Source organism: Mesoplodon bidens, assembly GCF_964165515.1.
Source record: "Mesoplodon bidens genome assembly, chromosome: 2".
Classification (NCBI taxonomy): domain Eukaryota; kingdom Metazoa; phylum Chordata; class Mammalia; order Artiodactyla; family Ziphiidae; genus Mesoplodon; species Mesoplodon bidens.
Window position 1 is genome coordinate 154,716,008 of NC_138177.1, and position 26,435 is coordinate 154,742,442.

General features: G+C 52.8%; 2 protein-coding genes across 3 annotated transcripts; both read left to right on the forward strand.

Moving 5' to 3' along the window:
• Positions 1–293: 293 nt before the first annotated feature.
• Positions 294–2,834, forward strand: HPCAL4 (hippocalcin like 4; the record flags this gene model as incomplete). Of its 2 annotated transcripts, XM_081224002.1 has the most annotated exons (3): positions 294–455; positions 586–801; positions 2,637–2,834. In XM_081224002.1, 3 exons carry the CDS (start codon positions 294–296, stop codon positions 2,832–2,834), a joined length of 576 nt encoding a protein of 191 aa, XP_081080128.1. The 2 variants fall into 2 exon arrangements, with proteins under 2 accessions (XP_081080128.1, XP_081080129.1); XM_081224003.1 differs by lacking the exon at positions 586–801.
• Positions 2,835–11,718: 8,884 nt separating this feature from the next.
• NT5C1A (5'-nucleotidase, cytosolic IA) lies at positions 11,719–25,820 on the forward strand (the record flags this gene model as incomplete). Its single annotated transcript, XM_081215045.1, has 6 exons — positions 11,719–11,844; positions 18,793–18,960; positions 19,426–19,555; positions 21,154–21,276; positions 23,564–23,748; positions 25,455–25,820. The coding sequence occupies 6 exons, from the start codon at positions 11,719–11,721 to the stop codon at positions 25,818–25,820; spliced, it is 1,098 nt and encodes a 365-aa protein (XP_081071171.1).
• Between the last annotated feature and the right edge of the window lie 615 nt (positions 25,821–26,435).

Below are 26,435 nucleotides of genomic sequence, written 5' to 3' on the forward strand. Positions count from 1 at the left end.
TTGTGTGTAGGGGCGGGGGTGGGGGGGGAGGAGCTCCTATGGGAAGAGGTGTGGTGAAAGGACACCGCCCAGCTGTAGGAGTTGGGGGTTGTCCAGGGTGGTGGTGAGGGGAGGGGGACCCACCCTGCTATGGAAGGAGGGGTCCTGGCTGTGGGGATGTGGAGTTTGTTATGGGAGGGCGCTGTGGTGGAGAAAGGGAGCCTTGTCCTACAGAGACCTGGGGGAAGGCTGCTGAGGTGAGGGCCTTGCCCTGGACCAAACTGAGGGAGCTCCCTGTCCCCTCAGGCCCTGCCATGGGGAAGACCAACAGCAAGCTGGCCCCAGAGGTGCTGGACGACCTGGTTCAAAACACCGAGTTCAGTGAGCAGGAGCTGAAGCAGTGGTACAAGGGCTTCCTGAAGGACTGCCCCAGCGGCATCCTCAACCTGGAGGAGTTCCAGCAGCTCTACATCAAGGTAGGCGGGGCCAGGCACTCCGGGGGGGCGGGCTGGACGGGCGGGGGCGGGGCCAGGCACTCTGCGGGGCGGGGGCGGACTGGGAGCGCCAGGCTGTTGCGGTGCCGCAATTCCAGTGTCCCCGCCTCAGTTCTTCCCCTACGGCGACGCCTCCAAGTTTGCGCAGCACGCTTTCCGCACCTTCGACAAGAACGGCGACGGCACCATCGACTTCCGGGAGTTCATCTGCGCCCTTTCGGTCACCTCCCGCGGCAGCTTCGAGCAGAAACTCAACTGGGCCTTTGAGATGTACGACCTGGACGGCGACGGGCGCATCACGCGCCTCGAGATGCTGGAGATCATCGAGGTGCGCTGGGGTGGATCCCAGAGACCGGGGTGTGCTGGGGTGACACGCCTGTCTTCGCTGCGGGGCCCTTCTCTGGCACCGCCCTCTCCAGCCACCCTCCACCCAGGCCTCGGGAGCCACCTCGGGACACCCCACCACTCCCCTCCTCCCTCCTCCCTCCTCCCAGGATCCAGTGGGTAGCATTGGTTGGGTGCTCAATGTGGGACAGGTCTTGTGCTATAGTGCTTTACCCAACAACTCCAGGGGGTAGGTACTGTTAGAAATCCCATTTTACGGATGAGGAGATGAATCAAGTGGCGGTTCATGATTCCAGTCGAAGGAGTCTGACTCCAGAGTCTAAGTTAACTCATTATTATTTCAACAAATGTATACTGAGTGCCTGCCACGTGCCAGGCACTGTTCAAAGTTCTTGGTTTGGGCTTCCCTGGTGGCGCAGTGGTTGAGAGTCCGCTTCGTGCCCCGGTCTGGGAAGATCCCACATGCCACGGAGCGGCTAGGCCTGTGAGCCATGGCCGCTGAGCCTGCGCGTCTGGAGCCTGTGCTCCGCAACGGGAGAGGCCCGCGAACTGCAAAAAAAAAAAAAAGTTCTTGGTTTCATGAGGCATTCCTTCTAGTGAGAAAATTTAACAGCAACAAAACTTAGGCTGTGTCAGGCAGTAAGTGTTATGAAGAAGGTAAGCAAAGCAATGTGAGGGGAGAGAGCGATGGAGGAAAAGCAATTTTGTGTGAGGTGAAAGGTGAGCAGCGACCTGGATAAGGTGAGGGAGCTCACCACGTAGGTTAGGTGTCTGGGGGAAGAGTGATCTGTGCATGGGGAACAATAAGTGCAAAGACCCTGAGGTTAGACTGTGTTTTCAGTGTTCAAGGAGTGGCCAGGAGGCCAGGGTGGTGGGAGAGAAGTCAGCAAGGGGAGAATGGTAGGAAGAGGGTCAGATAGGTAGCCAGGAGTCCATCTCTTAGCATCATAGTCTGGGGTAGAGACTTGACTTTCTTCTGAGTGAGATGGGAGGCCCTTAAGGGCTGTCTCTCTTCTCTGTGTGGAATAGGGGGTGGGAGGGCAGCAGAATTAGGGAGACCAGCTGGGAGACTTCCACAGCAGTCTGGTCAGGAGGGGTTGGAGGCAACAACCATGGAGCAGTGGAGGTAGTAGGCAGTGGCTGGTTATTGGACCTATTACAAAATTAAGGCTGACAAGATTTGCTGAAAGATTGGATATGGGTGTGAAAAAAGGAGAGTCGAGAATGGCATCAAGGTTTTTGGTCTGAACATCTAGAAGAATGAATTTGCTGTTCACCGAGACAGGGCATGCTGGGGCCTGAGCAGGTTGGAGGTGAAGAGTTGGGTAGTAGACATGTTTGATGTGAGATGCTCATTAAATATCCAGTCTTTTTTTTTTTTTAATAAATTTATTTATTTATTTATGTTTGGCTGTGTTGGGTCTTCGTTTCTGTGTGAGGGCTTTCTCTAGTTGTGGCAAGCGGGGGCCGCTCTTCATCGCGGTGCACGGGCCTCTCACTATCGCGGCCTCTCTTGTTGCAGAGCACAGGCTCCAGACGCGCAAGCTCAGTAGTTGTGGCTCACGGGCCTAGTTGCTCCGTGGCATGTGGGATCCTCCCAGACCAGGACTCGAACCCGTGTCCCCTGCATTGGCAGGCAGATTCTCAACCACTGCGCCACCAGGGAAGCCCCAAATATCCAGTCTTAATGACCATTTGTCACCTTCCAGTATCCTCACATCTCCCAGTGTTCTCCATGCCCACCCCCAGGCCCTTTCGTTCACCCCCAATCCTCCCTTCCCATTGTGAGTGTTCACACCTCCCTCCTTGCCCCACCAGGCTATCTACAAGATGGTGGGCACTGTGATCATGATGCGCATGAACCAGGATGGGCTCACGCCCCAGCAGCGTGTGGACAAGATCTTTAAGAAGATGGACCAGGATAAGGACGACCAGATTACACTGGAGGAGTTCAAGGAGGCGGCCAAGAGTGACCCGTCTATTGTGCTGCTGCTGCAGTGTGACATGCAGAAGTAGAGGCTGGTGAGGGGCAGGGCCCCTGGCCAGGAGGGGCGTGGCCACCTCCCAACCCAGTGACCTCTGGCTGGCCGTTCCCCAGCGGGAGGGGGACTCCAGCCTCACTCTCTGGCCCACCCACCCCTCTGCCCAAGTCCTTGCTCCCCTCAACCGAGATCCTTGAGGGACCACCTAACTCTGGAATAGAGACAGATCCTCAGGTATCCTATGGTCTAGCCCCAGCCCCAGTCTTGGCCCAGAATCAACATCCACTGGGCATAGGGGAGTTGGTTTTTGCATCAAGGTGCAGGGTGAAGGAGGGGGGCTGGGTTCTTCTTTGAAATTCTGTTCTTCCTGGGATTGTGCTTTATAGGATGTGGTCCCACAGACCCCGGTTAAAGGGCCAAATTGGGTCTGTCCTGTGCTGAGGACCCAGATCCCTTAAAGGTGGTCTGTGTCCTGCCCCCATGACTCTACCTGGCCCCACTGGCCCCAGCCTTTGGAATGTTCATTCAGTCCTTTCTTCAGCTAACATTTATTGAGCACCTGTTGAGTGCCAGGCACCTCTAGGTGCTAAGGCTATGGTAGTTTACAAGACTCATTCTGTGCCCTCCGGCAGCTCGTAGGGTAGTTAGAGGTCAGGGTCTCAGACAGGGATGTTGAGCACAGGTGGGCAGAGGGTGCGGTAAGGCTGGTTAGTTTGAGAGGAACTATTAAATCTTTCTGCTCAGCTCCACACAGAGCTGCAGAAGGATGAAATGAAAAGTGTTTGGATGTCTAGGAACCATGTCAGGGGGAATTTTAAGAAAAATTGAAATTTATGTAATACTTATATTTTTAGTACCCTTTAAAAGAGCTAAAATCATTTTATTAGTTGAGGATATTAAAACATACTTTATATTACTTGGTTTCTTGTAAAATGACTAAATGAATACAGAAAATGCTCATTTTCAGGGGGAAAAAAGAACTGAGAAAAAAGAGAAAATATCACCCAACTTACCAGATGACAGTTTTTCTTATCAGGCTAAGTCCTGAGCTGTCACAGTCAGCAGTTTCTGCTGCTTCCTTTTTAATGATCTTTTTCAATTCAGTGAGCAAGTCTCTGCTGTGCATTTATTCTGATTAGGTGCTGACTTCAGAAACAGAGAACACAGTGTTTGCCAAGAGTGAGACAAGTGTAGTTCCCACATCTGGATTTGGTGTAGTTTAAGGATGGGCTTATTCTTTCACTGCTACAGAAGCAGACGGAGCTAGAAGAAGAGGACCAGCCGGCCGCTGTTTTGGCTGCCAGGCTGCATTTATGGACCAAATGCCTAAAAATGTGCTGGGCATGCTCCATTGAAAGGCTTTTTCTAACCCCAAATCCTAAGTCCACCAGGTAATTCATCATCTTCCAAGTGCACTGGCTTTGCTTTCCCAATGTCTGCTTTCCAATTTAGGATCCGTGAGCTATACAGCTGCATGCTTTGACTGCCAGAAAATTAATCTTGCTTCTTCATCAAGTCTTTCACTTTACTTTCTCCTGTGCTTGTAATCAGAAATTAGCTTCAATGTGCAGTGACAGTGGATTTTCTCTTGAACTGCTGGTGAAAATAGTCTAGTACACAGGTGCTGTCAGCCCAGGGTGGGAGCAGGGAATGATTGCTGGGTTGGGGGGTGCGGGATTGTATCTTCAGGAAAGAGATGCAGCATACCTCTTACTTTTGAGTGCTCACCTGTCCTCCCTCTCTGCAGGTGGAAACTCTTGGGGATGCTGACCTGTGGTCTCAAATTCTATTAGACTTTCCTTCTTGCTGCCCTTAGGGGTGGCAAGTCCGCTGGGTTGCCACCCTCTTTTTATCCTGCCAATGACCAGCCACATGGTAAGACTGGGGAATTCACATCCTTGGGCAGTAACTAGCAAGTTTTTATCCAGTAATGTCTCAAGGAATGTTTCATTGCTCTCAGGAGCTGGCCATTAAGTGTGTCTTGTGCTCTCAGTCAACACCAGAGATACATAGGGACTCAACAGCCCAGCTCAGCTGAGACTTCCAGTGGAAGGCTTTTATAAAGTGGGGTTCCTATCCCCCCAACGTTGACTCTAACCTAACTCACAGTCACACAGAACTTCATGGCTTGCACTGACCCCTCTCATTCTATCCTCACAGCCTAGGGAAATAGGATTTTTCATTCCATTTCTCCAGATGTGGAAGCTGAGGCACAGAGTAGAGTTCCTTGTGCCAGAGCACAGTCAGGAGGTGGCACAGTGCCAAGACTTGAACCCAGGGCTCTACAAGGGTTTCTTCCCTTCAGAGCGTCTTCCCTGCTCATTCCTCTGACTCTGAGTTGTACAGAGGTTGACTGTAGGACAAGCTAAGTTGGTTTTGGTCTCCTACAAGCTTCCTGCTAAGAAGTTTCTGAGGCTGTGGTCTTCCATAAAGAAATAGGAGCTTGATTGAAGTCCCCACATTTTCAAGCATCTTATTTTCTATTTCTGGGCAGCTCTGCTAACAGGTCAATGCTCTCCTAGGAGGCCTCTGACTCAACCCGGGAAGCATCTTTCACTGTCTTTATTATCTTCCTCCCTGAGAGAACTGTTCTGTTTTTTCCTAGATGGTGGGCAAGTCCTACCCATGAAGGCATGTTTGATCACTCCAAGCTTCTGGACATATACCCATGGGTGATGTTTGATAGTCAGGCCAAAGATTCTCAGACATCCCAGCAGTGTGAACACATAATGTCAGGCTGGGAACTGGGACCACCATCTTGCTGATGGGAAGAGCCACAGGCGGGCCAGATCTTGCTCCCACTTGCTCCTGGATGTCCCCAGGGACTGTGTGCTTGGGAATTCCTGTGGTAGAGCACCGGCCCTGCCTTGAGAAGAGAGGCAGGCCTCCCATCCCTGCCCCAGCTAAGAGGGACTTGCCACAGGGCACAGGGTTAGCAGAGACTGAAGTATGACACACCTAGACACAAAAATATACACAGTTAAAATGCTGAACTATCCAAACTCTCTTTTGAAGTTCTGTATCTTCTTGCAGCAACTCTGTGAATTACAAGGTCCCCAAATCTGCCTTCTTACTGAATTCTGTCTTCATTCATCCTTTTGGGCTAATTGAAGGGGGGCCCTTATTTCTTATCTGTAAAAGTCACTACCAAGGGCAACTTCAGATGGCCACTCTAGTCTTTTGAGCTGTACTCAAGATTATATGACTTACGTTTAAATCAAAAGTTAAGAAGAAGGAAGCCCATAAGCAAAGGCACTGAATCTTTTCCTGATAATGGCAGAGTCCCCAGAGGTAGAAATTCATCCTGCTGCAAAGAGAGAGAAGGAGGAGAGGGGAGAGAAGGGAAAGAGAGAGAAGAAGAGAAGAAGCTGGGCAGGGTAGAAAGCTGACACTAAATATTTTTACACAAAAATTTACTAAAGCAACAAATATTTCCTGAAGATCCACCCTGGGTGAGGCTTTGTGCTGACTTTAGAGATCACTGTGGGGGCATGAATACATTTCTTACATATTTTATTCATCAGTTTTGAAAAAAAAAACAATTCAAATATGCAATTGAAAAGTCTCAGAAAAATATGGAATTTTTTTTTCTGAACTTTTCAGCGTTTTCTTTTACCTTTGCCAGAGTGTTGGGGGCAGGACTGGACCTCCAGGGTGTATGGCCCTTCCTGCTTTGGTGGAGGCTGCAGGAGGGTGGAGGCCTGGAGAAAAGCGGGGGGTGGGGTGGGGGGTGGGGGGCTGGGTGGCCTCCCAACTCATTCTCCAGCGTGGCCCCCTGTCCCCTTCAGATGTGCTGCTCCAGGCTGTGCCTGCAGTGAATGTCCTCAGTGTTTGACCCTGTGCTGTGTGGTGTATTTTTTTTTCCACTGACAGTGAATAAAAGATGTGACCGTACCAAGGGCTCCTTCTCTTCCCTAAGCTGAGATAGGGCTGGGGTGAGGGGAAAGGGGGAGAAGAGGCCTGAGGAAGCTCACACAGTGGGGGAACCTCAGCATCCTCCTTGGGGCTGAGGTCCTTGTTCTAGGTTACGTGGAACAGAGACCCACACGAGCTAGTTCAAAGAAGGGTGAGCAGATTACAAGGGACCCTAAAGATGGAAATTCAAGAATGTCTGGGCCTCAGGAGAACTGGAACTGTCAGTGGGGCCTCTGTCCTCTCATCTCTGGGCCTGCGGGTTCTCATTCCTTTGGCAACATTCACATCTGTGCTTTTTTTTTTTTTTTTTTTTTTTTTTTGCGGTACGCGGGCCTCTCACTGTTGCGGCCTCTCCCGTTGCGGAGCACAGGCTCCGGACGCGCAGGCTCAGCGGCCATGGCTCACGGGCCCAGCCACTCCGCGGCATGTGGGATCTTCCCAGACCGGGGCACAAACCCGTGTCCCCTGCATCGGCAGGCGGACTCTCAACCACTGCGCCACCAGGGAAGCCCTGTGCCCTCTCCTTTAATTTCTCTTCAGACATCCATGGTTTCCCAACACAAAGTGGCTGCATCTCCAACTCTGTATCCAGACTCACCAGCGACTGACAATTCCCTTCTGTGTCTCTTCATCCAGTTCTCAAGAGAAAGAATCTGATTAGCTTTTGGTGGGAGGCCACGGTCCATTCATCGATGGCCAGACCAGAACTGATTTGCGGGGTCTGTGGGCAGAGCTAGTGGCAGGAGACCTTGGACTCAGTTTCTCCTTGTGTCCAGTGGAAGGCATTGTGAGAGCCCAGATGAGTTGGTAGTGAGCAGCGGGGAGAAAGGCTGAGAGCCAGGATTACAAGTAGTCCATCTGGGGCTCTTTGCACGAATTAGGAAAAGGTGCCCCTTTGAGTGTAACAGTCCCATAAGCATTCAGCTCGGCCAATGGATGGCACCTTTGGGCTAATGAGAAAAATATACCCCTTTTCTGAACAAATACAGCCTTGTCATGCCACGATGCACAGCTTGTCAAGTGGCAGCCAGCCTGGATCTCAGCCTCTACCTGCCCTCCTGGTCAAGGGTGTTGTGTAGTGCAGACACTGTTCCACCATCCTCAGGAGTCCAGAGCCCTGAGACACCCTACACTGACCCAAATGTAGTGGGGTGGGGATAGGAATTGGTGGTGAAGTGTTTTTCTCAGAACGCCCCCCCTAAAGCCAGAGAAGAGCTGTTCTCTGCAGGGAGCCCGGGGCAGGGCGGGGGTGGGGGGGGCGGCAGGTGCAGTGGCAGCTGGAGGTGCCTGCTTCCTCCTGAAACGCTCAATTACTTTTGCAAGGGTTTTCTCAAGGACGCTTGGAGGGGGCCAGCTCCCTTGACAGGAAGCAATTAGGACAGAGGAATGAGGCTGACCTGGCCTCAGGGCAACCATGAACCTAAGGAGGTGACTCAGAAGCCTGAGAACTGGTGGGGGGGTGCTGCTGCTTGCAGCTGAAACCACACTGAGGGGAAAGGGAGTCTAGTTCCTGCCTGTCTTGAGGTCACAGGTCAGTCCAGCTTCTGCTTTCAAGTTTGCCCTCTGGACCATCTGCCCCTAAGGAACCAGAGTGATCTTCCTAAAGCAGCAATCTGACCATGTCAACTCTCCAATGCCCCCCTTCTTCCCTCAGTATCATAAGTTCCTTCGAAGTCCCTCACAGCCCTGCATGATCTGTCCCCTGCTGACCTCAGAAGTCTGCTCTAAGCCCCATCTCCCCCTCCTGCACTTGAGTCACCCTGAATTGCCCTCTGTTTCCCTAAGGGATCTCTTAGGCCTCTGTGCCTGTGCGCAAGCCATTGCCCCTCCCTGGGCCACCCGTGCCCCTGTCTCAATGATCTCCTCCTCTGTGAAGCCCTCGCAGACCTCAAACAATTGGCCCCTCATGTGTACACAGTCCATCATAGTAACCAAAGAGCTTCCCATGTGATTCCCTGTCAGCTGAGCTGAACACACATTTAAGTCTCTGTTTAAAAAAGAAAAAAAAAAAAAAAGACAGGAAATGAAGGCTTAGAGAATGGATGGTAAGGCTGGGACCTGAACTCAGGTCTCCTAACTTCAAGGCCACTGCTTATAGTGCTTTCTCATCCACAGGAGGGAATCCAAATCAAGATGTGAAAAGGGAGGTAACAAAGCTTGAGCTCTGGGCATCAGAGGAGGGGAGGGTCTTGCGGGGGGGGGGCAGGAGGTAGGGGAGGAGAAGGGGAGGGGGACAGGTAAAGGATGAAGGGAGGCTTCATGGAGGAGGTGGCTTCCACCCCTGGTCTTGCTGAAGACCAGCCCACAGGGGGAGCAGTTCAGATGCGGGGATCCTGAGTCCTCTTCAGATGGGCTTCTCCCACCACAGGGAAAGATGGGTCTCAGCTCACATTGTCCCCGATTAATAACCCCAGAGAAGACAGAGCCAAAATCTCCCAGCATCCCTGTACAAGAGCCCGGCGCAGCTGAGGTCACATCCCCACTGTGGCTCAATCACTGTGTCCAGGGAAATAGAGTTATACGACTGGGCAGCATCGTATGCCTATTCCTGTGACCAGGGAGGCAGGGCCTGTTACTAGGAGGAGAGGGTGGGAAAATTTGCTAGTCAAGCAAATCCAATAGCCACCACCTTTCTGAGGGGCATTTGTTGAAGCAATGTGGAGAATCTCATGGAAATTTAGAGATGGGCATTATAGCCAGGCTTCAGCTAGGACTTGGGAAACGATCAGGACCAGAAGCAGCTCCCTCTCAGGGCAGCACGGTTTCTCTTTCATGGGGTCTCTGCTGCCCTCTGCAGAAACCCTTTTCCATCTTTATGCTGATGGGCTCATTCTGCTCACAGAGTTTCTGCTCCCTCTTAGATTTATGTTGCATGTAACTGCAGCTGGCTAAGGCCCATCCAGGCCTCTCGGAAGCCAGCTGTATTTCGCAGCATCCTTGGCTTCTGTTCTTACAGTTGACTATCCAGCCCCTGTTTCCCAATTCTAAATTCCTGAGAAAGAGGAATCTGGTTGGCCCAGGTCATCTTTTCAACCCAGGCTACTACCCAGGTCAAAGGTCACTGCACAGCATGGGGATGGTTCACCTTTGGGTCAGGTGCTCACTGCCATCCAAATAACTCTATACATTCTCCCTGATGACCTCCTCCTCCTCCTCCTCCTCCTCCTCCATGAGGCACCTGAGAATAATAGACCCCTTCCTAGAGTTTCATTATTTATTGCTGTGTAACAAGCCACCCCAAAATGTAATGCTTAAAACGATAAAAACGTATCATTTTTCATGATTCTTTGGGTTGGCTGGGCTCAGCTGGGAGGTTTTGCTACTTTATGTGCTGTTGGTGGAGGTCACTTCTCCTGCTGCACCCCACTAGGAGCTGGGCTGGGGCTGGAACAGTAAGATGACCTCACTCATATGTCTGGCAATTGATGCTGACAGTTGCCTGGGAAACCACCGTCCTCCACTGGCTTCTTATCCTCCAGGGCCTCTCTGCCTCTCCATGTGGCCTTTCCAGACTCCTTTACATAGTAGCCGGCTCTCAAGAAGGCAAAAATGGAAGCTGCAAGGCCTCTTAAGGCTTAAGCTTAGAAATCACACAGCATCACTTCTACAGCATTCTATTAGTCAAAGCAAGTCAAAGCAAGACGCTGGGTCAACTCAGATTCAGCTCCACCTCTGGATGCGAGAAGTGTCCAAGTCACATTGCCAAAGAGCAAGCAGGATGGGAGAGAGTTTGAGGCCATCTATGGAAACAATCTACCAAGCCTGGAGAAGGACAAGTCTAAACATACTTCCCCCAATCCTAAAACTTTCTGTTATGATTATTTCTCCTTTTCTCCCATGCAAGGTTTGGTTGGTTCCTCCCAAGTCATGATGGAGGCTGGGCAGACCCCTCCATTCTGTACCGCATCCCAGTCAGACGTCCACCAGGCTAAGCCAGTATTTTCTCCTGCTGCTCCCAGCCATCTTTGCACACTTCTAGACACAAGCAGAGATGCCCCTTGTCTGCTTCCTAGCCTGTGCCTTGGAATGAGGGGCATTAATGTCTGCACCTCGGGGTCTGCACCAAGGAGGGCAATGCCCTAGAACTCCAGGATGTTGGTCTAAGACTCTTGGGTTCCTAGGCTCCTTTTCTTTCCTCTTTCCATCCAGCCACTTCATGGCGTGTAACTAACCAAGCTCAGCAGGTGGTACCTGGTAGTGCGCTCCCCCTGCTGGCCATCAAGGGGCCAGCAGGAACCGGGGGCCCCGGGAGACTCTCTGGTCTGGGGCCCCCGCCAGGCCAAGGGGAGCCTGGTCTCGCCACCGGCTTCAAGGGCACCTCTGCTTTGGTGGGGAAGAGCTGCCCGGCTGGGCCCTCCGCTGTGCCCCCAGCTAGGAGCAGGCTCCTGCTCGTGGATGGAGCTGTCCATCCACCACCTCCTCCCCCTCCGCGGAATGGACTAGGGTTTGAGGGAAGAGGACGCCGCTCAGGGTCCCACTGTCCTGGCATCAGAGGGGAAAGACGGGGGCTAGCTTTTGTTTTGTGGGGGCGGCTAGCTTTGCATTTTCTCCTTTGTGGATCCCCACCCCGGGGGAAAAAAGTTGGCAGGCCTCCCCTTCTCTCGGTACCGAATAGCTCCTGCGAAGAACACGATCCCCGCAATCCCGAACCCGCAGCAGCCCGCAGGCCCGGCTTAGGCCCCCTCCTCCTGCGAGCCCGAGGGTCCAACCGCCCCTCCCCACCCAATTTCGGGCGTGGGGCGGTCGGGGAAGGAGAGCGCAGCTGTCCTGAAATACACATCCACCAGCAACAGCAGCAACGCACCGGCTGCCGACAGGGCGAGCTGAGCACCCCAGCGGCCCCCCCCCCCGCCCCATCCCGCCCTCCGGCCGGCCCGCACGCGCACTCTACACCGCTGCCCGCCCCCTTCTCACGCCCGGGACGCGCCTCCCTCCCTCAGCCCACCCCTCCGGCTCCGCTCTCCGCAGCCGCCTGCTCTGGCTGGGCCGGGTCAGAGCCGAGCATGGAGCCTGGGGAGCCCCGGGAGTCCCGCGAGCCCGGGCCGGGGGCAGAGACCGCCGCGGCCCCGCGCTGGGAGGAAGCCAAGACTTTCCACGACAACCTCGCGCCCAAGAAGAAACCCAAATCGGTAAAAGCAAGGCATGGTATGGGGGAGGGCAGGGGGCGGGTCACCGGAGGGGGGGTCGTCAGCCCTCTGGAGAGGGACCCGTGGTGCCCCTCCGAGAAGGGACGCAGCTCCTCAGCACCAGAATGCGCCAGGCCGTTGGCAGGGGCTCGGGTTTATTTTTGGAGCTCTGCTCCGGTGTTTTTTTTATCCCGGGGCTCGGGTTCCACGCCAGGATCCCCCTCCCTCATGTGTCATCAGGGCCCAGCTCCAGGCCGCGGCCCAGCCCCTCCCCTTGCGGGCAGCCTGGGGCTAGCGGACAGCATTTGTTGGCAAAGCCGGTCAGCGGCACCTGCGGAAACGCCCCGGGCTCAGGTAACCCGACTCTGAAAACCCGGCTCCTTGCTGTGCGCTCCGGTTTCTGCCATCTGGGCACCGGGCTCCGGACCCGAACCTCTGCGTTTGGGGTCTGAGTCAAGGTCCTGCGCCCTGGGCTCGGGGTGCCGGGTTCCCCGCGTCTTAAGAGAAGGGAGCTGCACTGGAATCTGCTCTCTGTACTTAGGGCTCTGCGTCCCTGGTTCTGGGATCCCAACGCTGGACTCTGCTCCCCAGCTCCGGGTTCTGCTCGCCTCACAGGGGAGCCCTCGCTGGCATCGACATCTCTGCGACCTCAGTGGTCGTCTCATCCCTTGGGGATTCACACAGAGGAGGCAGCTCGTCTCCCCATTGGACAGATTCATGATGCCCTGGTTGGTCCCTGGGCCTTGCTCACTCCAGCCTCCCAGATCTCAGAGCTTGGGAAGGGGATAGAGGATCGAAGCTGGCTCAGAGCATCCTCCAAAGAGCTCCAGCCTGAGACCCTTCCCATAAGCCCCACCCTGTCAACAGTCATTCCCCCAGAGCACCTCCAGGCCTGCCCAGCAGTGGGGATTGAGAATGAATTAGACTGAGTCCCCGCCTCAGGAGCTCACAGAGACCCTGGACATGGTGAGTGCTCAGGTGAAAGACCCTAGCACTGGGAGCATAGAGGCGGGAGTGACTGCCAACTCAGGAAGTCTTTTAGAGGTGGCATTTGAGCTGATTTTAAAGCCTGAGTAGGTGGGCTTTCCCAGGCAGAGAGGGAAACAGGCTGGGCAAAAAGCATGACTGATGTCTTTGAAACTGAGAGGATGCAGGATCTGAAGGAGAAGAGTTGAAGTGATGCCAGAGACCCACAGAGGGCCTTGAATGCCACATTAAGGAGTCTGAACCTTATTCAGTGGGGTTAGGGGTCTTAAAACTAGGTTCCATGAAGCCCCATGTTTCAGGAGGTCTACTCACATGTGAAGCCAATTCATTTTCTTTCTTTCTCAAACTATGTTTTACACAAGTAAAAATAGGTGATAAAACTCAACTTACTCAAATGTGTTATGGGACATTTTAGCACCTTGGAGACTGCCAACATATTAACTTATGCTACAGGTTGATTACCTTTTTAGCAAATCTCAGAGTAAAGCTTTTCCTGTGATCTGTTTTAATAGAAGAGTATCTTGAGATTGCTGACAATCGTTGCTGAGTCTCCTGAGGGTTGTAGTTTAAAACAGAACAAAACAAAAAAGGCTTGTACCTGGGGCTTCCCTGGTGGCGCAGTGGTTAAGAATCCGCCTGCCAATGCAGGGGACATGGGTTCGAGCCCTGGCCCAGGAAGATCCCACATGCCACGGAGCAACTAAGCCCGTGCCCAGCAACTACTGAGCCTGTGCTCTAGAGCCCACGTGCCACAACTTCTGAGCCCACGTGCTGCAACTACTGAAGCCCGTGCACCTAGAGCCCATGCTCCACAACAAGAGAAGCCACCGCAATGAGAAGCCCGTGCACTGCAACTAAGAGTAGCCCCCGCTCGCCGCAACTAGAGAAAGCCCGCGCACAGCAATGAAGACCCAATGCAGCCAAAAATAAATAAATAAAATAATTTTTTAAAAAAAACAAACCAAACCTTAAAAAAAAAGGCTTTTACCGTTTGCAACCACTTATTGGTGTGAATCAGGGCTTTCTCAATGCTGCGCAAAAACAGACAAACTGGAACAGAAACAAACTGACTAGATGATGAAGCTTAAATCCACACTGGTCTCCTGTATTCACGGGTTGACATGATAATAAATATAGCGTGAATATGTAATACATTTGAATTTATAGTATAAATTTATGCCAATAAAATATGGTACTCTATGGTTTACATATTGGGGCTCCTCCCAAGAGTTCATTTGCATAAAATGTCAACCTACTTTTTTAAAAAGTATGAAAACCATTATGGAGCTATCGCAGGACTTTTCAGCAAGGGATTAACTCGGTCCATTTTCAGTTTAGAAAGGTCACTCTGAGGCTGTGTTGGTGGATGGATTGGAGAGGGTGTGTCTGGTAGCAGGCAGATTGGTGAGGAGGCTGGTCCCTGCCTGGGGAGGAAGCTGGACTAATGTCATGGTCTGGGGGGTGGAAAGGAAGGGATGGACACTGGGAACTAGGGTGGTGAGTGAGTGGAGCACACCAGTCTGTTTCCTCCCCAAGCACCAAGGAACCCGGGAGCTCAGGCCCAGTCGGTTATGACCTCTCGGTCAGCCCCTGGCCCTCACTGTTCTCTGGGAGGCAAGGAGACTGATGGCTTCCTGGGCCCTAATCCTTCCTGCAGAAACCCCTCCCCCTACAAGCTATTCTGGGGGCTTTGGGCCTCCTGGGCCCCATCAGGGCCTGGCCTAGGCTTATTATCATCCCCAGGAGCCTGAGTGAAATATTTAACCCCCAAAGGCCTATAGGAGGCCCTCACTGCATGAGGTCAGAGGACTTCCTCCGTCCAAACCTGTTTTGTTTCTCTCTCCTCCGGCAGCCCTTCTCACTCTAAGTCCTTCTAGAAATAACAGCTTTTGGCTATGCTCCTATCTTGGGCCCAACAGGCAAAACCACTTTGGCCTCAGTGAGAGCTCCTCAGGCAGGCTGGGTGGGGCTGGACTGCCCTCCTTTATCCCTCCATTCCTGTCCCCGAAGCAGGAGTAATCAGCTGGACCCCCCAATCGCCGCCCCACCCACCCAGTGAAAGACAGGGAGAGCTGGCAGGACCTTGGCTCCCTGGAGCCCAGTGTTCCCAAGCTGAGCTCCTGGTCTGGGGTAGGGGGTCTTTCTGACCCAAGCTTCAGTCTGGCATCTGGACTTCTTTCTGATTTCTGGAAGAACTGTCTCTAGATGCACCTGACATCACGTGACAGGGTGGCCTCCCTCTGCAGTGAGGTCCAAGGGGGTGTCTAAATGCTTGGCTTCTCCCCAGCTCCAACCAGCCCCTTTCACTTGTTCCTTCAGCTCCACCTGGAGCCCAGACAGACTGCTTCTCTCTCCCAACTGGGATTCCATATTTCCCACAGCAGCTCATGACCACTAGGCCCTTAGACTTCTCCTCACTTGTACAGAGTCAGAGCAGGCTGAGCAGGGAAGCAGGGTCCTTGCCCTGGGGCCCTCCATTCTGGGGGTAAAGAGAGCCCTGCCCTGAGAAACCTCGCTCTGAGGGCATGGTGCCCCTCACCAATTCTCCCAGATCTGGAAAGGGAGGGCCGGGGTGTGGGGAGTGTCCCAGGGAAGTGCCTGAAGTAGCAGGGGTTGGGGTCTTCTGGGAGTGATTGAGGAGGGGCATATGGGGGTAGGGTGCTGCTGTGTGGACAGAGGCCAGGCTGGAGACCAGAGACTTGGGATCTTATCCTGGCTCTGCCTTGACTTTGCTAGATGACCAAGAGTAATAGTCTGCCCCTCTCTGGGCCTATTTCCCCATCTGTAAAAAAGGAAGTGGAGACTCCTGGGACCAAGGCAGCTGGGGTATTTTTTTTGCAGTGGCCAGAGGTGGGATGGGATGGGGTCTGGGCCGGTCAGCCGGAGGAGACCCAGAGCATAGCAGTTTGGCAGGGACTGTGGGACAGAAAGTGACGAGCAAGACCTTGGCTGGCTGCCTGAGCTGGAGCCGCCGGCTTGGGAACCTGCCTGAACAAGCTGGAGGGTAGCTGGTTCCCTGTCCTTGAAGGGGTGTTGGGCATGGCCCTGGGGCAGTAAGCCCAGGGGGCGAGACAGTCTCAGCCCTTGCCCTGAAGGCCAACAGGCTTCCTGGGTTTATGAGAGTGGGCCTCCCCACGCCCCCAACCATACCCTTCCCATCCCTGGCCATCCCTCTATCACCCCTTTTCTTTCATTTTTACCTTCCTTCCTTGAAGGTTCATGGTGGCTGAGGGGTTTGGGAGGTACCCAGCCCAAGAACACACAGACACTTGGGGGCGGTTGGCAGCTGGGAGAGTTACTGGGCTGGGCCCCAGAGGACAGGCACCTGTGCTGCCAATGCCTTATACTCACCCTGCTGGGCCCACACACCATCTTGGTTGGGATAAAAGTCAAATGCAAACTGAGGTCCTCCTCCTGAGTTTGGGGACTCTGGTCTTTTATTCCTACTTTGAGGTTCTAAAGCTTCATTAGCCACTAGCCATTCATGGCTACTTAAATTTAAATTGATTAAACTTAAAATTCAATACAATTAAACATTCAGTCCCTCTGTCTCACTGGCCATATTTCAAGTGGCTCCCTAGCCACATGCAGCCACACGGAGAGCACTGGACATTTCCATTATCACAGAAAGGTCTATTGGACAGTGCTCTTCTAAAGCATGCACAAATCTCTGCTTTGGGGATAGATCATAAGCTCCATGGGGGCAGGGATCACAACTGTGTGATCCCTGCCATGTCTCCAGCACAGTGCCTGTCACATGGTCATCATCACTCAGTGTTGTCAACTGATTGGGATCCAGGCTTGACTCCAGAGAGGAGAAATGGGGTTGAGTGCATGACCTGCGGGCTATAAGAAGCAGGCCAGAATGCAAGGTCCATTTATGAGTCTTGCCCCCAACTTGAGTCCCTGTTTCCTCATCTGTAAAGTGGGAATCATAGTCCCAGGTTTGCTCAAGTCTCAGAGATGTGGTGGGACTCTCTGGGTGTCTGTGAGTCCCTTGGGGACCCCAGGGATTATGAAGGGTCCAGCTGCTGCCTGTGGTGACATTCCTCTCTCCCCATTCTGCTGGAGACGCCAAAGGAGTTCTGAGGCCCTCCCGAGCCCCTGAAAGAAGGGCTTCTGCAATCTAGCACCTGCCTACTCTTCTGGGCTCAACTACACTCTGCTCCCATGCACAGGGCTCTGTTCACCTTTGTGAAGTCACGGCGTATGTGCACACCTCCTCATGCCTTCCTTCACCCCACTCCTCCTTCAAGGCTTTGCTGAAACGCCTCCTGTCCTATAACAACTTGCTCTGAACACTTGTCATCGAGACTTTGCTTTCACCTGGTTCTAGCACTCATTTCAGTCCCCTTTGCTTCTCTGTTTACCTGTCTTTCTCCCCTGCCAGCCTGTGACTCTGAGGGCAGGAGCCAAATCTCTCAGTATCATTCCCAGGCAGAGCCCAGGTGCTTGGCACAAAGAACCAGTAAATGTTTGTCAAATTAGCATCAACCAAAACAATATTCTCTGAGCATTTACTATATTTCAAGCAATTTGAACAGATGAGGGCACTGCACTGGAGTTTCTAGTTCATGTTAAATTTGTCATGGCAAATACTGTCTCTCATTAAACTATATTGCTTAAAAGTTCAGAGACATTAAATATTTACTGAGCACCTACTATGTGCTAAGCACAGTTCTGAGCACTACAGATACAATAAATGAACAGGATAGTCCTGGTTCCTGCTCCCTGAGAACTTAAGCATGGTTCCTGCTTCTAGAGCTCTGTCTAGAAATAGAAATAGTTAAATAAGTAATTATAATTTAGTGCTAAATTTTACCACAAAGGAAATCCTTAGGAGAGGTAGCAAGCCCATGACTAGGGGTAAGGGAAGGCTTCCTAGAGGTGACTTGTAGTTTGAAACCTGAAGGCTGGATAGAAGTTAGCAGAGCACATCAGGCAAAGGAAACATCATGTGCGAAGGCTCAGAGAAGGTGGAGGTGGGTGTGCTCAGACATGAGAAAGGTCAGATTGAGCAAAACGGGGTAATGGGAAGGTAACAGTGGAGACAGAGGTAGGGTCTGTCGTGAAGGGCTTCCTACTCCATACTCAAGGCTGCCGATCCGAGTGTGAGAAGAGTGGGTACCACTGAAGGGGAAGGCGGGGCATGATCAGATCTGAATTTGGGAACAATCCCCTGACAACAGTATGGACCACATATTGGAGGGAATAAGAGATGGTGATGGGCCGGACCATGGTAGGGAAGACAGAAAGAAGTGGATGAATTCTAGTAGAGTTGGCAGGTTTTGGTGACTGATTGATGGGGGAAGGGGGTGGAGGAAGAGGGAAGACTTGCAGTTGACTTCCGGGCTTCTGGTCTAGGTGATGAGTGGTTGGTGGTGCCAAGCATTGAGATGAGGAAAGCGGGGAGGGGACCAGGTTTGGCGGTGGAGAGAATGCTGGGAATTCAGCCATGGGCATGATGAGTTTGAGTGTCTAATAGTCAACTGGGGCAGATAGATATATGAGTCTGGAGCTCAGGAGAAAGATTTGGGCTGGAGATAGATGTTCTTATATAATTGTCATGTTTCTGGGCACCACTTCTTCCTAAGGGCATGTAGCTCCCATTTTGTAATGGAAACCATCTGGAGACCGTCTTGAGCATCAGTCATACTTTGGCTACATACGCTGTATTCATTTTTCTGTCGAGTCCAGATGGCTGGCTAGATTGCACACTCCCTGAGGGCTTGTGCCTCCCATCAGATTGTCCTCCTCCGTGGGGAGCCATCAACTCCCTCAGTCCCCAGTTGGGTCCTGCCCAGAGGGGGTCCTGATCTAGGTCTGCCCCTGCCCAAGGCTGAGCTCCTTAGGGCAGAGGCTGGACCTGTGTCTTCTCCCTGTCCCCGGTCCCCGGAGGGGCTGACACATGAGACCTGCCTCAAGAGAATCTGAGAGTCAGCCCCTTCTCCTGCGCCCCTGCAGCCCAAGCCTCAGAATGCAGTCACCATTGCTGTGTCTTCCCGAGCCCTGTTCCGCATGGACGAGGAGCAGCGGATCTACACGGAGCAGGGTGTGGAGGAGTATGTGCACTACCAGCTGGAACACGAGAACGAGCCCTTCAGCCCTGGGCCGGCCTTCCCCTTCGTCAAGGTGAGGGGCAGTTCCACCACTGGCCATACAGAGCCTTCATGGGCGTTAGAGAAAGGCACTCCCATGGGTGTATGAGTGAGGAAAAGGGGTCCCCTCTGGGCAGATGCCACCGCACAGGAGCATAGTTTGGCAAGTGGACAGCGTTGTGGGAAGAAGAGGCCACCCCATCCTCTGGACTAGTGCAACCCCACTCCAGGTAACCAGCTTAGTGCATGGAACCTGAGCTGGATTTCGACTCCCACTCACCCTTTTAGTGAGGCACCCCTGGGCAATAATCAACGCGCACAATGGCAGAGACTAGGAGGAGATAGCCCGCGTCCACTGGCCTCACCCCGAGCCTGGCCCCGGACCTCCCCTCTGCTCCCCGTGTTGGATCCCAACTCACCCCTCCTCCCCAACCCTGGCTACCAACTCCAGGCATCAGTCCCTGGGGGTCTGAGCCCAAGGGTCCACTCTCCCATCCAGGCTCTGGAGGCTGTGAACAGGCGGCTGCGGGAGCTGTATCCTGAGAGCGAGGACATCTTCGACATTGTCCTCGTGACCAACAACCACGCTCAAGTGGGCGTCCGTCTCATCAACAGCATTAACCACTATGGTGAGCATGAGGGCTTTGGCTTGACATGACCCCTACCGGACACCCGGGGTTGGGGTCACACCTCTGCAGGGTGCAGGTAAACCCACTGGAACCTCGAGCTCAGAGGGGTGTTGGTAAACAGGCCCTTTCAAGAAACAAAACAAACCCCCAAAACCCTGCTTGTGTAGCATTGCCATATTCAGGGTTTAAGTATTCCCACCATGGCTGATGTCAAGCTACCAACAGTTGAACAATCTAACTGGCTCCAAAAGTCCCTGGATGTTTAACGTTCGGCTCTTGCAAGCTGGTACAAGCCGGCTCCAGCACATCGCTGCACAGGCCCCACTCCCTATGTGGTTGGGCAGGGCACTTGCTACCCCTGTGCCTCAGTTTCTTTCTCTGCAAGGGGGCTGACAGGCCTTAAAGTCTGCTGGCAGAGGCAGGTGCAGTCGTCAGAGTGAAGGGACTTTGTGTCTTAGTCCAAACTCTTGTATGAAAGTAATAGACCTTCCAGATCCAGCCTAAGCTGAAGAAAATAATTTTTTTTTTTTTTTGGCTGTGCCGCATGGCATGCGGGATCTTAGTTCCCTGACCAGGGGTTGAACCTGTGCCCCCTGCGTGGAAGTGTGGAGTCTTAACCACTAGACTGCCAGGGAATTCCCGAAAATGATTTCTTATTAGGTTACAGGTGTGCCTCTTGGAACCACAGGGAAGGAAGTGAAATTGGGCCCACAAAGGCCTGAATCCAAGTACTGGCAATCTCTCCAGGGCTTTTTTTTCTCTCTGGACCACATGAGCCCTTATTTATGCTTCTCTCAGCAAATCTGTTCCTTTTTTTTTTTTTTTTTTTCTTTTTTTTCTGTCTCTTTTTCTCTTTCCTCAAACTAGGTTTCTCTGCTTTTCATGAATATGGCCAAAATTGACAAGTTTACAAGTCCTTGTTCCTTGTTTTCAGCAACCAAGAGAGGCCAGTTGGCATTTTTAAATCCTAATTTCAAATTGTTAGGAGCAGGGGTGATATTCAAAATATTTAACCACCTTGTGACATAAGTACCGAGGAATCAGTACCGACACCACCTATGGTACTGGGGCAGAGTCCTGAAGGACCCCAGCTGTGCCCTTCCACTGTGGACCCTCCTGTGTGAGGGGCTGGGGTAGTGATGGGGTAACTCAGTGGGCTCAGAGCAGCAGCCATTTATCAACAAGCAAAGTTTTACAACCTGCACAGACATAGGTACTAGGTGACTCTCAGCCCAGGCTGGGAGGGAATCTAATTGGCCCAGCTTAAGTCAGGTGCCTACCCCTATCCAGTCAGCTATGACCAGGTGGGACCACGAGCCACAAGGCTGGGACCTACTTTTGTAGTACTGTGATCCCCTGAAAGGGGATATTACTGTGAGCCAAGCAACCCCTCCAGAGATGTGATCATCCCCATTTCATGGTCGAAGAATGGAGGATCTCAGAGAGGGGGAACGCTGGCCTAAAATCACTCAGAGAATCACTCTGCTGCCCCACCACCACTCAGAGCCAAGACGGCGTCCATTGAACACGGAGGGACCACTCTGAGGTCCTGAGGGTTGACCCAGGCATCACCCGGGTACTCTCTACCTCCTCTCCAGACCTGTCCATTGAGAGGTTCTGCATGACGGGCGGGAACAGCCCCATCTGCTACCTCAAGGCCTATCACACCAATCTCTATTTGTCGGCTGATGCAGAAAAAGTGCAGGAAGCCATCGATGAAGGTGAGTCAAACTGGGGAAGGAGAGTGTGGGGAGTCTGGCTAAGGGGTCTCAGAGATGGGAAGCCTGGTCCTAAAGCTCTGAGCAGGCTGTAGGGGTTGCCATGGTAACTGGAAGGGGAGTACCTTCCTTAATTCCTATGACCTGTCCTGTAAACTCTGAGAACAAGGCCTCACCTATTTCACTTATTGCCCATCTATTCCACTGTCCCACCTCCTGCCCTACCATGTTAAGGATGCCTTTACTCATCAGCATCACCCAGCCTTCCGTTTCCATGGGAACCCTCCTTACAGTCCAGAAAGCTACTCCCTTCCAAGAATCTTCCAGGTCAGTAGGATTTCTAATTCCTGTGTGACCATGGGCAGCCTCTGTCCTTCTCTGGGCCAATGAGGAGGGAAATCAGTACCTAGTCCAGCCTGAGCAGTAGAGTCTTGGAAATGGCCAGCATTCCAGCACCTGGGCCGGTCAGTGCTGAGGTGAGGTTAGAGACACAGCTGCAAGTGCTGACAAAGAGAATTTCCCTCCACATGTCTCTTTCAAGGGGCAGTTTTGGGGATGGTATCCATAGTCTCCTGACAAGGTGTGTTTCCCTATTGTTCACGGAAGAAGACAGGCTCACAGGGGAGGAGGAACTGCCCCACTGCCTGAGAGGGCTCCTCAGACTGAAAGCTACTGTTATTTATTTATTTATTTATTTTGACATTTTATTGGAGTATGGTTGATTTACAATGTTGTGTTAGTTTCAGGTGTACAGGAAAGTGATTCAGTTATATATATATATATATATATATATATATATATATATATATTCATTCTTTTTCAGATTCTTTTCTCATATAGGTTATCACAGAATATTGAGTAGAGTTCCCTGTGCTATACAGTAGGTCCTTGTTGGTTATCTATCTTATATATAGTAGTGTGTGTATGTTCATCCCAAGCTCCTGATTTATCCTTCCCCCCAGTGTTTCCCCGTTGGTAACCATAAGTTTGTTTATCAACCAACGATACGTTTACTTTCCTCTTCCTCTTTCATGCTGTCTCCTGCCTGGAAGCCTGGCCTCTCTCCCGCTGATGCCTCACTCCCCTGAGCTGCTTGGGGTTCCAAGAGACTTTCTTTAACCAGGAAGCGGAAGCCATTTCCCTAGACAGATGTCACTCCCTCTGGTTGGGGTCTTGGCATTGGTCCGCCTGTGTGCGTCTATATGTCTATAATTTGAGCCCAGGCTAGGGAGCAGGGGATGGTCAGGAGGCAGGCCTGCCCCAGGTCCAGTGGTTCTGGTTCATCTTGGTTCCAGCACTGGCAAAGCTGAGAAGGTGCCTGGCCTGATGTCCAGGGCCTGGGCTTACTTACACATCCTCAGGCTAGTGAAGTTGTGGAGAGGCTGGCATTGCTCTTTCCTCCCAAAGCTCTGCCTCTGTCCAGGCCTGCGACCGTAGATTCCCAAAAAGCAGGGCTGACATGGCCTTTGGAGAGGTGAAGAATCGGGGATGGGCTGAGCCCACTGCCTGGGTCTCCAGTCTCCTGGTACTGCTCTTTGTTGTCCAGTGAGTTCTCGTTGGAGCCAGGGTTCCCAACAGGCATACTGGGCCCTCTGGAGAAGCCCAGAGTCTGTGCCATTGTGGCAGCAGACTGAGGGGGTGCCCACACCCACCTCACCACAGACTGCAGCCTAGAATCTCAGCCCCAGACAGAGCTGAGCACCCTTAATTTTATCTTGGTCCAGAGAGGGTGAGGGACTTGCCAGAATCAACAGCAAGAGAGTAACTGAGGCCCAGCCAGGGTCGGGGCTCCTTCCCAGCCCCCCTGTAGATCTACATCAGGGGCCTGTGAGGAACTCCAGCAAGGACAGTGGTGGCCTGGGAGACCCTCCCTTCCATCCAGGACTGATGTTTGTCTGGTCCATACCAGCATGAACTTACTAGATATTAAAGTGTTGAAATTCCCCCATGCAGATTGATAAATAGCTCCTGCCCTGAGTCCTCTGAGTGCCCCCTGTTCCCTGGGACACCTCCCAGACCTTCCATCAAAGCAGCAACTAAAAGGGAAACCCTGGCGTAGGCTGGGGCCTTCAGAGCCCTACTCAGAGCAACAGCCACTATCCATTCTTACTGGCCCATTTTGAAATATTCTGAATATTAGCCCTCGTTAGCCGGCCCCTGTGTCCTAGGTGAGGCAAGCAGGGCAAGGATAGCCTGAGATAGCCCTCTCCTGGCCCCCAGGCAGCTGAGGCAGGTGTCAGGGCCCTATTACCTAGACGAAAGCAGACAATGCTTGCCTTTCTCTGCCCAGGGATCGCAGCCGCCACCATCTTCAGCCCCAGCAGGGATGTGGCTGTATCCCAGAGTCAGCTGCGGGTGGCCTTCGATGGGGATGCTGTGCTCTTCTCAGATGAGTCGGAACGCATCGTGAAGGCCCACGGGCTGGACAGGTTCTTCGAGCATGAGAAGGCCCACGAGAACAAACCTTTGGCCCAGGTGCTCCACACACTCCCTGGAACCCTTGAGTGGAGCAAGGAAGCTCCCCGGAACCTGCCCTTGGCTGGAACCTCCAGCCCAGAACCAAACCCCAAGCTCAGCCCAGAATCCAGCCGGGTCCCTTCCCGAGGCCTCCAGCCTTCCTCCCTCTCACCCGATCCCTGGGTCCCCTCAGTGAGCTTCTACCTCTTCTTTGAGCTCCCATCTCGCTCACTGCATTCCCATCCCCCCTTTGAAGCCCACATTCTCTCTCTAAGCCCCTCTCTGAAGCCCCTACCTCTTCTTTGCAGCTCCGTTATGAGGTCTCCATCCCCATCGCTTCTCAGCCTATTGGCTAAAATCAAGTGTAGGTCTCTATCCCCTTCCTGAAACCCCCATCCTCCCTCTAAGCTCCCAGCTCCTCTCTGAAGCCTCCATCCTCTTTCTGAGGTCTCCATCCCATCTCTAAAGTCCCCATCCCACTCTGAAGGCCTCATGCTCTCTCTCTGAAGCTGCCATCCTCTCTCTGGAACGCTTGTCCCCTCTGAGAGATTCCCCCACCACTCTGAGAGGGATCCCATCCTCCCAAGAAGTCCCTGCTTCCCTCACTGGAGGAAAGGAAGAGCTGGGCTGGTGCTCTTCATTGGGGCAAGGAGATCCAGCTAGTGTGGGGTCTGGGCAGCCCATCTGCTTTGGGCCACTCCAGCCCTTCACACCTTCTGCCATCCATCCCTTGGCCAGGGGCTCAGAGACCCTCACTCACCCTTAAACTGCTCAGGGTGTCACTGAGAGCCCAATACGCCCTAGAGCTGGTGGAAATTCCCTGGGGTTGGAGCTAGTGGCATTCTCCAGCCCTCCAGGGAGCTCCTATCTGTGCTTTTAACAAAAATCTTGGTGCTCAATAACCCCAAAGCCTCTCTCTCCAAGAGCTCAGCAGGCCTCAGCTATGACTCCAGAGTAATCATTTCACTTTCTCTCTTGTTGGTTCCCTCTGAAATCCTTGGGAATCCAGAGCAGGACAGTTTTTCCAGTAAGTGGTAGGCAGAGCCCCAGGAGGAGCACTGCTTGCCCCAGGTCACCCAGCAAGTGAGGGGTCTCCAAGATCAGAAACCCACCTTTCCTGATTTCCAGCTGCATTACAGTTTTCTTCTTCATCATCCTCTGGTTCTTTAGTCACACCTCCTCATGAAGCTTCATTGCTCCAGGCACTGTAAAGAGTAAATCCTTTCCCTGACCCTACAGAGCTGGAGCACGACACCCTGAGCCACTCACCTGCCCCAGGGGCAGGGTTGATATTGGGCAGTGACACATTGGTCTGTCTGTCCCAGCTAGAGTCCATTCTGATTGAAGGGTGCCCATGCCATAGTTACTAAATATTCTTAATATCCTCCCTGCTGATGAGCACAAAGGCCACACTTGACGGAGTTGCAGGACAGACACCCATGTACCTGGTGGGCTGCTATAGTAACAGCCCTGGTATGGTTTTTCTGATGCAGACATCCCCAATCACAGCAGTATGGACACCTAGACTGCCATAGGGACCTACAGTCCAACTGATGCATGCAGTGGCCTGAGCAGGCATAGCAGAACTGAGAGATTTAGAGATCCTGAGAAGCTTTCCCACCCCAAACAGCAAGATCCTAGTGTTATAGGTAGGAGCCCAGCAGGGGAGGGGGCAAATGTTTGGGAGATGGGTGAGCTCACAGTGTTCCTTTGCCTTCTCATAGGGCCCCTTAAAGGGTTTTCTGGAGGCTCTGGGTAGGCTGCAGAAGAAGTTCTACTCCAAGGGCCTGCGGCTGGAGTGTCCAATCCGTACCTACTTGGTGACGGCACGCAGTGCAGCCAGTTCTGGAGCCCGGGCTCTCAAGACCCTGCGCAGCTGGGGCCTGGAGACGGATGAGGCCCTGTTCCTTGCGGGAGCGCCCAAGGGCCCCCTCCTGGAGAAGATCCGCCCACATATTTTCTTTGATGACCAGATGTTCCATGTGGCTGGGGCTCAGGAGATGGGCACAGTGGCCGCCCACGTGCCTTACGGTGTGGCGCAGACACCCCGACGGGCCACACCCACGAAGCAAGCCACATCTGCCCTGTAGCTGAACCACCAGCTTTGCTGACCCACATTGCTCCAGGCATGGCTCCATGTCATACACGTCACCCAATGGAGCCTTCTAGTTCCTCACCTCTCTGCCCTTCTGCATGTCCGCCCTCATCCCTATGAGTGAGGTACTTGTAGGAAATTATGCAGACTGGTCCGGCATTCTTACCAGCTCCCCTTTTGGGCAAACACTGTGCCATGATCCTGGCTCAGAAAGTAAGACTGTGCAGTAAAGCTGGGTTTCAGGGGGAAGTTGATGGGACAAAGGGTGAGAGGGTCAGAGCAGCAGGGTGCCTCAAGAGGAGCTTATGAAACTAGCTCAGTGTGGCACAAAGAACACTGCTTTGAGAGAGATGGGATCTGGCTTCTAAGCTTTGTCCTGGCATTGTGCATGACTTTAAGTTCCCTTGCAAGGGACTCTAGGATGAGGTGACTTCCCCCTGTGGTGCACTGGTGAACTCTCCAGCCTTGCAGGAGCCCCTGCAGCCCCTTTGTCACCACTTCCAGGAGAGAACTCTCACTGCGTGATGAGTCAGTTTCCCCATCTTTTAGGGGGTTTTCAAACTCTCCTTTAGCTAAAGAAGCTTGGTTTTATAAGATTGCCCTCTTTGAA